This window comes from Camarhynchus parvulus, chromosome 20 (genome assembly GCF_901933205.1).
Source record: "Camarhynchus parvulus chromosome 20, STF_HiC, whole genome shotgun sequence".
Taxonomy (NCBI): domain Eukaryota; kingdom Metazoa; phylum Chordata; class Aves; order Passeriformes; family Thraupidae; genus Camarhynchus; species Camarhynchus parvulus.
The window spans coordinates 7839759-7856197 of record NC_044590.1 but is presented as its reverse complement, the minus strand read 5'-3'; the positions used below and the strand labels follow the sequence as shown (position 1 = coordinate 7856197).

General features: G+C 60.5%; 1 protein-coding gene across 2 annotated transcripts; it reads right to left on the bottom strand.

Moving 5' to 3' along the window:
* Positions 1 to 9785: 9785 nt before the first annotated feature.
* Positions 9786 to 15171, bottom strand: CD40 (CD40 molecule). 2 transcript variants are annotated; one of them, XM_030963394.1, is made up of 9 exons: positions 15107 to 15171; positions 13788 to 13869; positions 13094 to 13219; positions 12860 to 13003; positions 12543 to 12642; positions 11555 to 11616; positions 11218 to 11316; positions 10769 to 10794; positions 9786 to 10487 (listed from the first exon to the last, which is right to left on the bottom strand). In XM_030963394.1, exons 1-9 carry the CDS (start codon positions 15152 to 15154, stop codon positions 10332 to 10334), a joined length of 843 nt encoding a protein of 280 aa, XP_030819254.1. In that variant the 5' UTR covers positions 15155 to 15171; the 3' UTR covers positions 9786 to 10331. The 2 variants fall into 2 exon arrangements, with proteins under 2 accessions (XP_030819254.1, XP_030819255.1); XM_030963395.1 differs by having other exon boundaries at positions 9786 to 10409.
* Positions 15172 to 16439: the final 1268 nt, after the last annotated feature.

Genomic DNA, 16439 nt, shown 5'->3' with positions numbered 1-16439 from the left:
GATCGGGTTCCTCGGGGAGGCAGCAATTAGCACGGGGATGAATGCCGAGGCAACCAAGCTCCCTGTGCACGCAGCAGTGGTGATTTGTAAACCTGTCACCCAGACACCGAGCTCGGCTGCCAGACACAGCGGGAGCACCATCGCACCCGGCCCCGGAGCGACAGGAGCGGGACACCCGCCCCAGCCGGGTCCCCTCGGGGGTCCGGCCGGGGTCCAGCGGGGTGTGCCCTGCCGATGGATCTTGGGGCTCATGCAGAGCAGGCTGAGGGTGGGAACGTGGTGCCAGAACCGATGGGAGCTGCTCTGGACAGGCTGGGTGGCAGGAGCCCCTCTGGATGGGGCACCACCTCTGCCAGAAAGAATTAACACCTACAGTTTCCAGCTGGCTGTGGCCAGCCTCCTAATTAGGTGTGGTGACAATGGCAATTAGTCATCCGGGTTCCACGCTGCGGTGCTTGGGACGTGCAGGGAGCTCTGACCAGGTCACTGCTTCCCATGCTGTGGCTCCAGGTGTCCTCTCCATGGCTCAGCCTGCACGGATACACTGCCTGCTGCTGCACAGCCACCTCAGCTAACTGTCCTTGAGCTCAGGATGCTCTCATTCATCCCAAATCCATCCTCCAGATAACCTGGTCGGTGATGGGACAGCCTAGGCAGGGCTTGTCTTGGCTGTATCCAGAGGCTCAGACTGCCAGGGGCTCGTTCTCCCTCAACACCCATCCCTCCTTGGCACTCACCGGTGTCTCTCACCATCCTGGTCCTGCAGGGTTTTGGGGCCAAGGATGTTTGGCCATCAGCCCCTTCTGGGGCTGCAGCAGCCACTGCCTGCTCTGCCCAAATTCACCCGACCCTCCCTCCGTGCTCCATGGCCTTTGTCTAATTCCCTACGCCCCTCTCCTATTTTTCTTCTTGACAGAAGCAGCAGGCTCATGCATCCAGAGACCCCACAGCCCTTTCTTGTAGCTGTAGATTAAATTTCCCAGCTCGGTGTCTGCTGGCCTCTGGCAGAGTCACTGTGCACAGGTGTCCCCCTGTCCCCAGGAGGAGCAGGCAGTCCTGGTGGTGCCTGAGCCTGGGGAGAGGGTGCAGGGACACAAGGTGGTCCCTGCCAGCTGGGCTAAACTAAGCACAGCCTCCTGGGCCATGGCTGGGGCAGAGAAAAGGGGTAAATGTTGTGTGGGCCCAGCAGCCAAACTCTGCCAAGCATTCCCCAGCTCCTGCTTCCCTCACTCCACTCTGTCCTTGACCCCGGGGAGGGTGCAGCATGTGGAGGGAGCCCGGCTGCTCTAATTAAACCATGTTTGCAAACTCCCATGGCAAGCATTACTAATTATAATTAAGGAGAGTAGATCTGCTCTTCCTGCCTCTCGGACACGTGAAGCACCCTGCATGCCGACCAGGCTCAGGGGCACTGAGGGCTGGCACATGGCACCGCTCAGCCTCCCCGGGGCTGGGCACGTGCCCAGAACAGCCCCCATGGGGCAAGAACACCATTGGAGCCCTTGGGCCGGAGTGCCAGGCCAGGGGCAGAGTGCCACAGTGCAGCTGGCAGCAACCCCTGCACCCAGGCACGGCGTGACTGCACCCCTCTCCCTCTGCATGCACACTTCATGCTTCAACCACTGGCCTAACGATTGCAGGTTTTCCCCCATTTTCCTGTATTATTATTTGTCGTTGTTCCTGTTGCAGTTCAGTGACCATGAATTATTGAACGTCTGCTTGCTCAGTAACTCTTTACTTCCACCTCGGCACACTGCCGCCTGCGTGGGATGGCCTCCAGCTCCTGCCCCCGGCCCCTCCTGCTGCCCTGGGACCCCTCACCACGCTCAGCACATGGCAGGGCCCCACACGCTGCCAGGGCTGCGGGCAAGGGGCCACAGAGGCTCTGGGGCCAGCAAAAGGCTTTTCCCTGGCTCCAACACAGCACTGCGAGGGCTCTCGGCCACGGGACCCCTGCATGGGACATGGGGTGCACTGGGATGCACTGGGATGCACTGGGAGGCTTTGCTGCTCTTGGGGCAGCACTCACAGGCATGAGGGGATTTGCCCAGCACCCATCCCTGCTGTCAAGAACTCTGTGCCCATCCATGGGCAGGGACATGCTGGTGATCGTTGTGCTGCCCTGGCGGTGATGGCAGGACAGGGGTTGGAGCCATGGCTGAGCCATGGTGTTTGCAGGAGTGAGAAGGCTTCTGGTGGGTGACAGTGCCTGTGCAGGCCACCAAGGCACAGGGAGGGCTCAGGCAGAGCCTGCTGATGCTCCAGAGCTGCTCTGGGCAGTGGTGCAAGAATTGGAAATAAGCAAAGGAGGCTCATGTCAGAGCACAACCCAATCCTGGGATGGGAGGACTGGGCTTTCCCAGGATAGCAGAACATGTCCCTCCCCTGTGTCGTACTCAGGATGCATTTGCCAGGGACACAGGGGAATCTTGAGGTCTAACAGGCCTTGGAAGTGGCCCTGTGGTGGGTGTGAGGACACAGGTATGGTCTGTGCCAGTGGCAGCCAGTGCTGGCAGTGCTGGGGCAGCCAGGGTGGCTGTGGTAGGAGCTGCTGCCCTTGCAGAGCCATCGCTTTCCCTGAGCTGCTTTTGTACTTGGGGCAGAGTTGAGAAATCTCTGCTGGTATTGTGGGATTTCATAGACATGAAGGATAAAGTCTCTGAACTCCCACAGCTGCATTTTCTGAGCACTGCAACACTCCGATACCTCTGAACTGCTATTAAGCACCTGGTGCTGGTTTGTCTTTGCAACTGTGTCCCCTAAATAAATCCCTTCCCCATGCTGAGCCATGCTAATGGCCTATTGTTAAATGGCCAGCCAGTTGACTGTAAGCTGAAGTCATTATTTTTTCCACTTATCACTGGGAAAAAATCTCCCTCCAGCATCCATCTTGTAGGATAAGGCTGAAACTTGGAAGCTGCAAATCCCTGTGCAGGGCACAAGCCCCTTGCCCTGAAGCATCAGATGGTGGCCACTCAGGCCCCTGCAGGGCTCCTCACAGGAAGCAGTGAGGGTTTGCCATTCTGAGCTGGAGGAGGCACCTTTCTGGTGAGACAGGATGGCACCAGGGCAGGGGAGCAGCGTGGCAGCAACTTCTCCATCAGGGTGGGCTCGCAGCACCCACAGGGACCCTCGGCCCTCTCAGGCTGTCCTGGACCCACCAGCACCTCTGGCCTTCTGCTGTGAGCCTGGGCAATCCCTGCCTGGTTCTGGGCTGCTGGGGAGCTGGCCCTTGGCATCTATGTGTGCCTGGCACTGCCTCCCACCGCGTCCCACCCCGGCTGCTCCCTGGCACCCGTGCCTGTCTCTGTCTGCTGCCATCTCACACATAAGTGGCTCCCTGGGAGACTTGCTCCATTTTTTTCCTTTAACCTTGAAATGCAATTTCCTCCCCAAAATATCCTTTTTCCTGTAAACAACATCTCTTTAGTGAGATTACAGCAGAAATCCCTGAGCTCCCAGGTCCCGGGCGCTTTATCACCTGGTGAGCCCCATCCGTCACGGCCACGCGTGGGTTCTCAGCACCCCGCCCTTGCCAGTGGGTGATGGTCTTTTCATCATTTTTACAGATGTATTTTACAATAATTTAATTTCATCCTCAGCCCTGGGAAGACGAATTGGCCCCTGATGTGACTGGGAATTCAGAGCCAGTCTCATAAATTTGCCGCCTCTACACAAAGCTCTATTTGGAGTCCCTGATGCAGCCGTGAGCGAGAGTCCTTAAACAACAGGGGACAAAGGGGCTGCAAATCGCCTGTGTGCCAGGGGGAGGTGGGGCCAGGGATACTCCCTGAGCCTCAGCCTGACTTGCTGGCTCTGGGTGGCCACAGGGCATAGGGCATAGGGATGGGAAAGGGGCAGACAAGGCTTTACAGGCTGCCCCAGCATGGCCCATGTGGCACCAAGCGCTGCCAGTGCTGCACTGCCAGGATGCCATCTGCCCACATGGGCACTGCTGCACAGGTGCCCTGGAGTGGAGAGTGCCCAGGACCCATCTCTGCCAGCCTGTGCCTCACTTCCTGACTCACTGGAGCCAGAGCTGTGCCGGGCACTGGCATCAGGGTGATGCCACCAGCTCTGCCACCAAGCTCTGCACATTCCTGCACATCTGTGCTTGACACATCTGGGACTTGCTGTGCTTTTGCTGCGAGAGGCTTGCCAATGTAATTAAACTCGAGTGACTCCCCTGCCCCCAGGCACAGCCCCTCATTTCCCTTTGATTTATTATGTCTTCTTAATTTATTTAAATGAGCCTCGGTGTTTGCACAGGCTCGGAGGGGGCTGGCTGGAGCTCTAATTGCTGGAGCGAAGGGAAGGCGGCTGGAGGGCTCCAGGGGATCTCTGCAGGGCTGTGTGCTGTGGGGTAGGGGGCTGTGGCCAGACCTCCAGCAGAGCCCCAGGCATGGGAAGCAGGCAATCCTGCACACTGGTGGTGATTTGGCCCCTGGTGCTGGGCTGTGCCAGTGCCTGGGGACCTGCCTCAGTGGGGCTCAGTAGGAAAGGCTGAGCATCTTTTGGAGCTGGCATAGGGGCATCTCCCTGGGGATTCCAGGGCAGTGTCTGCCCTGGCTCTGAGCTGGCAAAGGCAGGGGATTGAGAAGCCCAGCAGGGAACCTCTGCTCAGCCCCACACCTGAAGTGTACAGGGGCTGGGATGCTGCCAGATCTCACTCCTGGCCAGGTGGGAGAAGTGCATGGGCCCGCAGGGGAGCCCACGGCACAGCTCCAAGAGGTCAGTCTGTGGTTGAGGCCAACAGAGGTTTCTCTCATTCCCTCCATCCATTCCTTCTGTCCCCTCATGGCCTTACCCCCCCAGCTCAGACTGAGCAGACAGCCTGAGCCTCCTGCCTGCCCCTGCCCCATGCCTGCCCCGTGCCTGTGTGGCCTCATGCCTGGCTGGGCCCCACGCCGCCAGCCCTGCTTGTGTTTGCACAGCTGATTGTTTCCCTGCTCAGCATACTGCCTTGCACTTGTCCCTGTTGAATTTCATCCTATTTTTTCCAGTCCATTTCTCCAATTTGTCAAGATCATTTTGAATTCTAATCCCGTCCTCCAAGATACTTGTAGTCCCTCCCAGCTTCGTGTCATCTGCAAATTTAATAAGCACTTTCTCTATTCCATCATCCAGGTCCTTAATGAAAACATTGAGCAAACCAGAACCAGGGCAAGCCCTTTGCTATCCGAGCAGCCCAACACATGCTGTGCTCACCATGCTCTGCCCAAATGGGATGGGAAAGGTACCAGAGCTTTGCCATGCTGGCTGTGCCCCATGGCACCCCCAGCTCACTTGGGACCTCTCTGCTTTGCTACCCTGGAGCAGTGCTGGCACCATGGTGTGCTGCCAGTATCAGGGGCACTGGGATGAGGCTGGGAGGGGACAGGGCACATCTCCAGGATGGCTCCAGCTTGAGCTGCCCCTGACTGGCACAGTGCAAAGGCCTGGGACCAGCTCCCATGTGACCCCAGTGGTCAGCATGGGCACAGGGGCAGCACAGCAGCTGCCTCCTCCCTCCTCCTCCTCCTCCACCGGCTGAGGCTCTGCCCAGCCACATTATCTCCCCATTCTGAGGCTGCTCCTTTTGAGCTGGGACTGCTCCTGGGGCTGTATGGCAGAGATCTGGAAGCAGCCCCAGCCTGGAGCCATCTCGTGTGCCACCTCTGGCTACAGCCATCTCTTTTCTTTAATTGATTGTAGAAAGCAATTTACAAAATACAAACTTCTGCTGGTGCCAAGCCCTGCGTGTCCAGGCAAAGCCTAATTTCACAGTAAAATTTCAAGTGCAATGAATGGCTTTTCCCAGCACCAGTCCATGTCCAAGCCAAGAGCTTTGCAGTCTGCATAAGCTGTGCTGAGCAGCCCAGAAATGGCTTTGCACTGCCCTGTGGAGCATGCAGCTCCCTGGGCTGGCTGTCACAATAGCCAGGGCAGCTCTGCCAGCTCTCCCTTTTGGGCTGGTGCTGCCTGGCTTGGCATGGCTGTGTGGGACCACCATGGCTGCAGCCCAGTCTGCAAAGAGCCACAAGCCCCAGCTCTCTGTGCAGCCAGCTGGATTATTCAGGGATGCTGCGTGCTCCGTGTGGCCATCAGGAAGGTGTCCCAGCAGGGCTGGCCAGAGCTGCAATGAGGGGGGCTCAGCTGAGAGATGGTGCTCCCAGGCTCTGGCTCTTTTCATGTCAAAGTCATTATTTCATGGTCAGGGTCTAGGAGGTTTGTACACACAGATGCATTAATTCTGCATTTAGTGATACAGGAATAATTGGTGTCACATCAATTAGATCGGTTCTTGGATACTGCAGTGATAAGTGCTGTGCAAAGGCCTCTGGGCTGCAGGATGTGAGGAATTCCAGCAGTGAGCGAGCCTGGTGGGGCTGGCAGCAGGAGGCAGAGCGGGGCTGGCAGTGACAGTGGGTGCTGAGGGAGTGGTGGAGCATCCAGCACTTTCGGCCTTTGCAGGAGAACAGCAAGGCCTGGGGCTCTCACAGTGGTCAGTGCCTGGGGCTGCTGTGCTGGGGGCTGCTGCAGAGCCTGGGGGTGCAGGCTGTGCTTTGGGAGGGGCTGGCAACTTGGCAAACCTCTGAGCCTAATGTCCCAGCCCCACCAAGGTGATCCTCTGTGTCAAGGATCTTGTGTCAAGGCACTTGCTCAGCACCTGGTTCAGCATCATCAGCTGCATCCCTCATCCCTGTGGCACGGCTTTGCACACACGCTGGGTTTGCCAGCTTGCTGCTAACAGGACGAGGCTCAGGTGGGTCTGGGGCAGCGTGGAGACCCCCTGTGCTCACACTCCCACACTACAGATCGGTGCTGTCAGCCCCATCCCTGCTGTGAACTGTAGGCAGAGTAATTTGCAGATGACAAATATCCCTGACAGTAAATATTTTTCCCACCCTCATCCTTCTACAAGCAGATAAGGTGGCAGCACTGTAGCAATACGGTTGCTGGAGGGAGACAAACTCTTTGGCAGACTTAAAAGTCTATTGTGTCCCCGCAATTATTTATAGATAAAGAGAAGAAAGCCAATAAGCAGAGAATGGAGCTGCACAACTGCATTTGTTATGATGATGATGATGTTATCTCTCCCTCACACCCACACACGCACATCTCCAGTGCATGGAAACTCGCTGCTGGCAACAATCAAATCCCCAACCAGGACAAGGCAGGACAGACTGGAGGCTTTATCCTCTCATCACTGACTTGTGCCCAGCCTGTCTTCCCCACCAGCTGAACCCACCACACAATCCCTGTGGCTTCTCTGGAATAGCACCTGCAGGGCCTCTGAGGGGGTCCCTCTATTTCTGGCTGCAGGATCTGGAGACCAGGTGGTCCTTGTCCCTGTAAACCAGCCCCTTGTGGGTGCCTTGCGGTGAGGTGGATCTGGGATTGCCTGCAGGGAGGATGGGACTGGCTGGGTGCTCACCAGCTCACGCAGCAGGACCCCAGAATGTGCGTGCTCCCCACTGACGGCAGAGCGCAGGGGGACTCTGTCAGCTTCCCCAGCTCTGCATGGCCAGCACCTCCCCTCCCATCCCACACCACTACTGAGAACAGAAATGTGGGTGTTTGGAGGGATCTGGGATTAAAAGATGTGGCAGGCAAGAGTGATGGAGGTCACTGCCAATGAGTGCACTTCTGCAACCAGTGGAGCAGAGACACCCTGAGTGAGAAACATTGACTGCAGCGTGGGAAGAGGTTGGGAAGCACTGTGCTCTTCCTTTTCAGTGAGCACTGCAGGAGCCAGTGGAAGAGACCAGGAGCCTGGCAGGGCTGGACCCACAGATGGGAAGAACAAGGAAGTTGAGGGGTCAAGACCTGGAGTGCCACTGAGCCAGGGGTCCCTGGGTGACATGTGTGACACTGGGGCCCTCGGCCAGCCCATGTCTCCAAGGGTGCTGCATGGCATGGTTTGGCTCCTGCTGGGGCAGAAGCCCTGCACCTCCCCAGAGCATGCACAGCCACTGCTCCTCCCCAGGGCTGGGGTTCAGGAGGGCTGTGGGCTCCTGCCAAGTGCTCAGCCCTGTCTCAGTGGGACCCCCACCCTGAGAGAGCCCCAGGACGAGCTCTCCAGCTGGTGAGATATTGCCCAAGACAGCAACTGGGAACCCTTAACTGGACTGGAGAGTGGGATGATTTTTCATTGCTTCCTCATAATAAGAGGACAGGAGTAAGTGACTAGTACAGTCCGTTCACTCGGTAAAGATTTATACAATCACTTCATCCGGTAATTGGTATTCTGGGGAGAGAGAGCGAGCTGCAGCTCCAGCATCCGCCTCTATTTGTTTTATCTCTGTCTTTCTCTTTTTCTCTCCCCTTTTCAGAATGAGTAATTCTGTCCCTCACAATCCCATTTAAACAGAGCATTTGCAGAGTGAATAATTAGTTACATTCAATTAGGCCTCACGCGCTCTCCCTGCTCACTTTGGGGGACAGACGTGCTAATGAGATGGTACATGTGTGACACGCAGGGGTGAGCACTGAGCATGCTGCATGCCAGCAGGGAAGGGGCAGCCTTGGGGGAGCTGGGAGGTGGCCCCAGACAGTTCAGCCTGCCACCTGGGCAGACAGTCCTTTGGAAACCATCTGGGGCCACAGGCTTCACGTTTGGGGCCAAAGACTTTGCATCTGTGGCCCACATAACACCTTCTCCTCCAGCAGGAGCGGGATCACATCTGTCCCCAGAACTGGGAGTTCTCTGGGCTGGTGCCAGGGGAATGCTGCCCAGCCTGAGACCATCCCACCAGCACTGCTGGGATTGCCAAGCCCTGAGAGGAGGGAAAGCTGCTGCCATGTTTTTATCTCCCTTATTAAACCTAACATTAGGTTTTAAGAGGAGCCTTAAATAATGTGCCACTGCCTGTACTGGCAAAGTTGCTCCATGCTTCAGCTGCTCCTGCTCTGGGATTTATGGCCTTTCTTGCGCCGTGCTGCCTGTGTTCAGATCGTGGTGGGTCACAGGCTGAGCCTGCTCCCAGTACCCAAAGCCTGCAGTGGGCCCAGTGCTGCTGCAGCCCCACACCAGCGGGCTTTGGAGCCCGGGGCGACTCCACTGCTACACCACAGCACCCCACAGTGCTGCCCTGCAGTGCTACGGACCCCACTTGTGCGTTTTACTGCCAGAGCATCCCCTGTCTCCTCTGCCGCGGGACACGGGCTGGGCACGGCTGTGCTGGGACAGCTCCTGCTGTGGGGGTCAGGGAGAGCAGCCACAGGGGAGTGGGGCCAGCCAGGTGTGCTGGGGAGGGCCTAGGGGCACGGTGGGGGTCAGCACAGCTGGCGGCAGCTCTTCCCTCCCTCCTCTGCCTTGGGAGCACCCGCCCATTCCCAAAGCATCCTTCCCGGAACATCAGAGCCGGGAGCGCCGGTCCCGGGGGCGGCAGGGGCTCGGGGCTGCTCACGCATAGGGGCAGAAAATCACCTTTAATCACACGGTGTCGCCAGCCCTGGGTGGAGGTGACGGAGCGCGGCCGCTCCCGCACGGACGGGCGGGTGTGCGGGGGAGCCGCGGGAGGGACCCCGCGCTGGGCAACCCCGAGACCAGAGCCCCCCGAGACCAGAGCCCCCCGAGACCAGAGCCCTCCCGTGCCCAGAGCCCCCCGAGGCCAGAGCCCTCCCGTGCCCAGAGCCCCCCGTGCCCGCCCGGGTTGTACGCGGGACGGGCGGTGCCGGTGCCGCCCCGCGCAGCCCGCGCCGGTCCCGCAGCACCATCTCCCGGCCGCCGCACGCTGCTGTCTGCGCTCCGGCCCCGCCGCCGCGATCCCCGGCCCCGGGCAGAGCCGTGGGCCTGCCGGTCCGGCCTTTCTCGGTCTCACGGAGCCCGGCAGCGCTGGGCACGCAGCGGCCGGGGTGCCCTGTCTGGATGGCAGCACCCACCGGGCACTGCTCCAGCACTCCAGACAGGGGACTGAGCTCTGCCGTGGTGATCTCACAGCCCCCTTTCCCAGCCCTGGCTTCTCCAGCACTCAGGGGCTCCGTGCTGGGGTCTTCCTGTCAGCATGGTCACTCTGCTGTGGCCAGGGGCTGCACTGGGCTCTGCAAGGGCTCAGCAGGCAAGCAGCCGCCCAGGTCATGGCATCACCTGGGCAGGAAGCAGGAGGGGGCTCTGTTCCATGTCCCCATGGGGGCAGCCAAGCTTTGCTCCACCAGGGCAGCCCTGTGCAGGTGACCAGACCAGGAGTTGTAGTGGTATTCCCGTGGGGTGGTCGTGCCATGGTCCATTGCAGCATCCCATCATTTGCAGCCAGGCCAGATGCCAGATTTCCTCCCCAGCCGGAGAAGGGACAGAGGAGATGGTGCTGTCCAGTCTGTGCTCCTGTCGGGGGCAGTGCCCTGCGCCTTCACAGCATCTCCTGCTCCGAGATGCGGCTCTCCTTGCCATCCTCCTGGGCCACAGGCTGGCCCCTGAGTAGGGTCTCCTGCACAGGCAAGACATTCTCATCCTGCTCCGTGGGCTGCTGGGTATCTGAGTTCTCTCCGGGCTCCCCAGCCTCTATCTGCACAGGGGCAGGGGTCAGGGGCAGGCAGCTACATTCCCCCACTCTGCACCCACGTCCTACCACAGGCTCCTGCTACAATCCCATGCAGCCCAGAGTATGGGTCCCTCCCAAATGCTCAGCACTTGCCAGCAGCACCCTCAGGTTGCCCCAGCCCTTATCCTGCCCCAGCCAGGCAGCCTAGTTCAGCCCCCACCCCTCCTGCATTGCAAAGCCACAGTCCCAGCTGTGCCCAGGCAGGATCCCAACCCACTGCTGCAGGGGGCTCTAGGTAGACTCACCTCCTTTGGCCCTCGTCGCCTGGAATCTGGATGGAAAGAGGGACAGAGAAGGCAATGTTCAGGGGGAAGTGCTCATGCCCTGCAGGGAGCTTCCCAGGGTCAGAGCCGGGACTGGTGCTGCTGCACCTCAGCTCACATATGCCTGCTGCCACTGCCAGGCTGGGCAGGCTGGGGGTCACAGCAGGAGCCAGAATGGACTCGTGGGGCACCAATGCTGTCCCCCAAGAGCTGGCCCAGATCAGGCTGCAGGAGCACCAACACACCTGCTCCCAAAGACAGAGCAGGACTCAGCAAACCCTGTCCTGGTGATGTCCCCAGAGGAGCTTCCCCACTCTCAGCAGAGCTGCCAGTGTCCTCCTTGGCTCAAGCCCTCAGCCCTTTATGGCCCCCCTGGCCAAGGTTGTCCCTCCCTCGGCCAAGGCAGCAGTTCACATGCTTTGGCCCCTCACCTGTGTGCACCAGGCAGTAGATGCAGACACCCACGAGGCATGTGACAACTGCAGCTGTGATGGGGATCAGCACTGACAGGGAGGAGCGCCTGCTCGACTCTGCAGGAGGACACAGGTCAGTGAGGCACCCACGGGACACCCAGTGTGACACAGAGTCATGCCCCAGCCCCACAGGGATCCCTCATGGAGACAGAGGCAGGAAGGCATCACACTGGCCACGCACTCAGACCGTCCCCCTCCCAAACCACCATGCATGAGGCCAGCTCTGGTGAGTGCTGCAGGAGCCCTGGGTGCTCTCTGCCTGGCACTGGATCAGCCCTGGGCACCGGGCACTCACCGCAGATCACATCCGAGGAGTTCGTCCCTTTCACCTTCACCACCAGCCCCTTCTCCTCACAACTGCAGGGAAGAACAAGACCATGTCACCACAGCAGTAACCTGAGCTCAGGGAATAGTTGGGGCTGGGCAGGCACCTGAGCTGCCCCAAAACACATCCTGCTCTGAGCCTGCCAAACTCCAGTAGGGCGAGCAGGGGGACCCCCACCAACACAGAGTGAGTGGGACAGCAGCTACACAGCAGGGTACCAACCCTGGGGCTTGGCCTGGAGTCGCTGAAACTGCTGAGGATGGGAACAAGTTTAGGGACAAGGCACAGGATGGAGCAGACCTGCCCGGTCAGGGAAGCCCCCAAGGCTTGAACACTGTAGCTATGACAGAAAAGCTAAGATAGGCTACAAGTGGCTCTGTGGGGAAGTAATTTCTGGGCACAGATAAAAGCAAAGTGAAATCCAATGGCTGGCAGCTGAAGCAAGACTAATTCAGCTTGGAAATAAGGCTCATGTTTCTACCAGGAACTGCAATTAACCCTCAAGCATCTTTCTAAAGACAGGGATGACCTGCCAGTTCATGGCAACCTCAAAGCCGAACTCCCCATGGAGAGGGCTTGTGCTTTGGCTGATGACTACAGCCACAGAGAGCACTGGGAGGGAGAACTTGAACAGGGCATGGGGCATCCCCATAGCTCCTGATCCCTTACTTCCAGCATGGATAACAGCATGGCCACCTCTGAAGGGACAAGCAACCTGTGAACAGAGCAAGGGACAGACACAAGTGCCTGAACGTCTGCCTTGACCTCAGCCAACACTGTCCTGTACCACACTGTGCTCCTAGCCCTGTTCCTCTCCCTGGGGCCCTACACCAGCCATATGCTGTGTCCCTCAGAGACCAGCCCAGCTGCCCAGCCCCCAATGCCACCAAGAAAACTGGCAGCAGAGGATGTGCTCACTGGGGCTGGTGGAAGGACATGGTGTGTACTCAGACAATACCTTGTCCAGGGGTGGCACGGCTCGGTTTTAGACGAGACATTGGAGAAGGTGCCTTCTGCACAGGGTTCACAGGGGGATGACATCCGGTCCATGGCCTTGGCTGGAGAGGAGCAGAGATGGCAGCAAGGTCAGCAGGGGCTGTGGAGGGTGAGGGGGCAAGGGGCTGCAGAGTCCAGATGTGCAGCACGGCCTGTGGCAGTGGCACAGCTCTCCCAAAGCCCTGCCAGGGGGCACCACGCTGGGGGAGCCCCAATTCCCTGATGTCAGCACTGACAGGGCATCAGTCCTGTTGAGTGGGAACAGCTTGTCAGATTTACCTGCCACGAAGCCAGAGCCAAGCTGGCAAGGCTGGTTCTCCACGCAGGTCTGGCAGCTGATGTCAGAGCAGTGCGTGCCAGCCCGGCACTGGCACACCGTGTTGTGTGTTGCGTTTCCTTTTGTCTTCTCAATGAGGCCAGCATCTGAGCAGAGGGAACATGGACCAGGTGAGACAGCAAGCAGGGCAGCCAGTCTCCCCCAGGATGGAGTCATTGGTGACAGGGAGGACTTACTGCTTTCACAGATATCGTGAGGAGCACAGTGCTTCTCCTTGGTCCAGCTTGGCTGATAGTGCCCGCTCTCACAGGGGGCACAGACAGAGTCTTCTGTTTCACTGCACTCAGAGATCAGTTTTTCCCCTGCAATAGAGGCTGGTGAGGAAGGGGCAAGGGGGCTTTCCCTCTCTCCAGACAGCACCTCTGCCAGCAGGACAGGGGAAGGTTGGCAGCTGTGGATGCCAGGACTGCTGCACTATTCTGCATGGGAGCCAGGGCTGAAGGAGTCAGCTCGCCTGACGACCACAAACACTGCAGGGGCCAGGTGGGGAGGGAGGGCTGTGGGGCCACTCTAGGGACTGAGATGACCTGACAGTGACAGCAGGAGCTGGCATACACCATCACAATTTGCTAGTGCCAGGGCCAGCACTCTCCCCACAAAGCTGCCTTTGCCATGGGGTCCTGTAGCTGCAAGAGCACAAACAGCGCCAAGAGAGCTGTGGCACATTTGGTGAGGTCCAAAGGGTCTCCAAGACCACCCACAAGGTCCCAGCTGCTCTATCACTGAGATGACACAGGAAGGTGAAGCTGTCAGCAGTGCTGGCAGTGAGGTGGAGGGGCTCCATCACACCAAGCAAAGCTTGCCCCACTGTGCCCAGAGCAGGTCCTGGCACTGCCCAGTTGTGAGGTCCCCAGGAAAGGGTTTCCATACCTGGCCGACACCGGTTGCAGCATCTACCCTTGTATATATACTGCTTATCAAAGCATGTCAAGGCATCACCAGGCTCCCAGCACTGGAAGAAACAAGACAACAAGACCTGTGAATTCATATCCAGTGGTCCTGGATCACCATGCTTCCACAGACACATGTGCTGACCTGCACCCTGAGGTGAGGGCTTCCTCACGCTGCTCTTCCCACACCTCCACTAACCACAGACCACAGCAGCCACCCACGCTGCCTGATGCCATCTCTGCTGTCTTTGAAGTGGGGTGGCACTGATTCCGCCAGAGTTGCTCCACGTTTCCCCACATTTCCTACCAGAGGGTGATTGCACATCACCCTGTGCCCCCGCCAACAGTACTGCAGTCCCTCACAGAGGGAGCAGCGATCACCAAGCTTTCACACCCAGAGCACTGCCGGCCCCTTCCCAGCGCTGACACGCCGTCCCTGAGGGACAGGAAAGCCCCAGTCAAGCGCATCACCCATGCAAACTGCCAGAGCCCGCCCTTGCTCCCCCTGGCAGGGGACTACCTGCACAGGGAAGGGTAAAAAGGAGGCAGGGAATGAGCTCTCGGGCAAGACAGGGTGCAAGAGAGCACCCGGAGCATCGTTCCTCTCACAGAGCCAGCCCCTCGCTGCCCATCCCCTGTAGGACAGCAGCTCCCGGCGGATCTGCGTGGCCATCCTGGGGAGCGGGACGGGCGCTCCGGCAGAGAGCGAGGGACAGAGGGACAGACGGCCGGGCCGAGGGTGCCAAGGACGAGCACACAGCACGGCCGGGCGCAGCCCACCCCCGTGCGCACCTCGAGCAGCCCCGGTGCGGGGACAGGAGGAGGCTGCGGGCCCGTCCCAGCCGCCCACAGGCAACCGAGAAGTGAAAGCAGCGCCGGCAGCCGGTTCCAGAGCCCCACCCGACTGGGGGTCCCGGCCGAGGGTCCCGGGGCTCGCCGCTGCCCCTCCCTGCCCGTGGGGACCCCCGGGCCAGCGCAGGGAGGGGCAGCGCTGCCGGGCCCGCGCCATCAGGGGAAAGCGAAAGCGCGTGGGTAGAAGAGCTGGAGAGGATACCAGGCAGTCCAGCCAGCTCCCCCGTCCTGGCTGGGTCCCGGGAGAGCGGACTGACAGACCGACACGGCAGCGCCGCCGGGTCCCGCTCACGCCGCCCGCGCTCAGCCCCGGGGCTCCCGAAGGGGACGGGCCGGAGCGGCCGGAGCGTGCCCCTTCCCGGGAAGCCCGGCGGGACACGGGGATGGAGGGATCCCCTCCGCCTGCGCCCGTGTCCCGCTCCTCGCCCCGGTCCCGGCCCCACTCACGCCCAGCAGCGCCGCGCAGAGCAGTCCCCAAAGCCCCAGCCGGTTCATGGCGCTGCGCCCCGGCCGCCGCCGCCGCCCTGCTAAGAATGTCTCGGTCCGTTCCCGCCCAGGAAGGGGCGTTGGGCCGCCTTGTCCGGGGCTTCCCCGCCGGCCCCGGCTGGGGACAGCTCCCAGCCGGCCCCCCCCCGAGCCCCCGGTGCCCGCCCGAGAACCCCCGGCCCGAGTCAGGGCCGCAGGCAGGGGCAGGGGTCGGCAGGGGTCGGCCGGGGTCCGCGGGAAGGGGAGGGGAGCGCCTGTGTAGCCCCCCCCGCAGCAGCAGCTCCAGGTTTCACTTCTCTCCAACAGCAGCTCAGAGAGGGTTTTTGGGTTTTTTTCTTATTTAGGCTTTAAGAGCCCCTGAGGTGTCGCCCTGGAGGGCCCCCACGGCTGTGGTCAGGGAGAGCCCCTCTGGCTGCAGCCCTGGAGAGCCCCCGCAGCCGCCAAGAGCGGCGGAGTGTCCCCGCAAACACGTCAGTGCTGAAAGGGGAAGGGGCAGCAGCGCTGTGCCGTGGCTGTACCTTCGTTTCAGTTCCCCAGAGCGGTTCCCAGCAACCCCCAAGGAATTTCCAGGTTCCCTGCCCGCTCCGGAGGCGCTCCCCGCACTTCCCTTGGCATTGCGGTGGCTGGGCAGCGAACGGTGGCTCCCCAGCGCCCCTCGGTGCCCCGGTCACCGCGGTGCCCCGGTCACTTATGGCGCTGCCGCCACACTGCGCACACTGCCGCGACGCCGGAGGGGAACACAGCGCAGCACCGCCTGCCCGGTCACGGTCACGGCCCCAGCCGGAGGCTGGTGGCCACAATCGGCCGTGGCCGGGTCAGAGCCGCTCCCGGGGAGAAGGGCAGCGAGAACTGGGAACCGAGCGCTCTGGATTTCCCGGGCCAATGTCTCTTCCCAGAACTGACTCACTTGGGAGCACGAAGGGTCCCTGGGGAATCTCGAGGGCAGAGGGGGCGGTCGCGGAGAGAAGGGGATTTCTGGGCCCAACTCCCGTGAGCCTGGCCTGGGAAATCCCCGCGGCGTCGGGCACTGCCTGAGCAGGGTCTCCTGTGGCCGCGGGCTGTGAGTGCCCCTCGCTCCCGGTCCCGGGGCGGGGGCCGGTGCCCAAGTGCTGCTCAGGCGGGAGCCCCTACAAGAGCCCCCGGTCCCGCTACCCGCACAGCGGGGCAGAGTACAGGGACAGCTGCTGCTCCAGGCAACGCCGGGCTAGGGGCACAGCACGGGGACGCCACCCCTTGAACGGGGCAGGGACACTCCGGTCCCGGCCCTGGGTCCGGTCTGATCCCTACTCCCAGT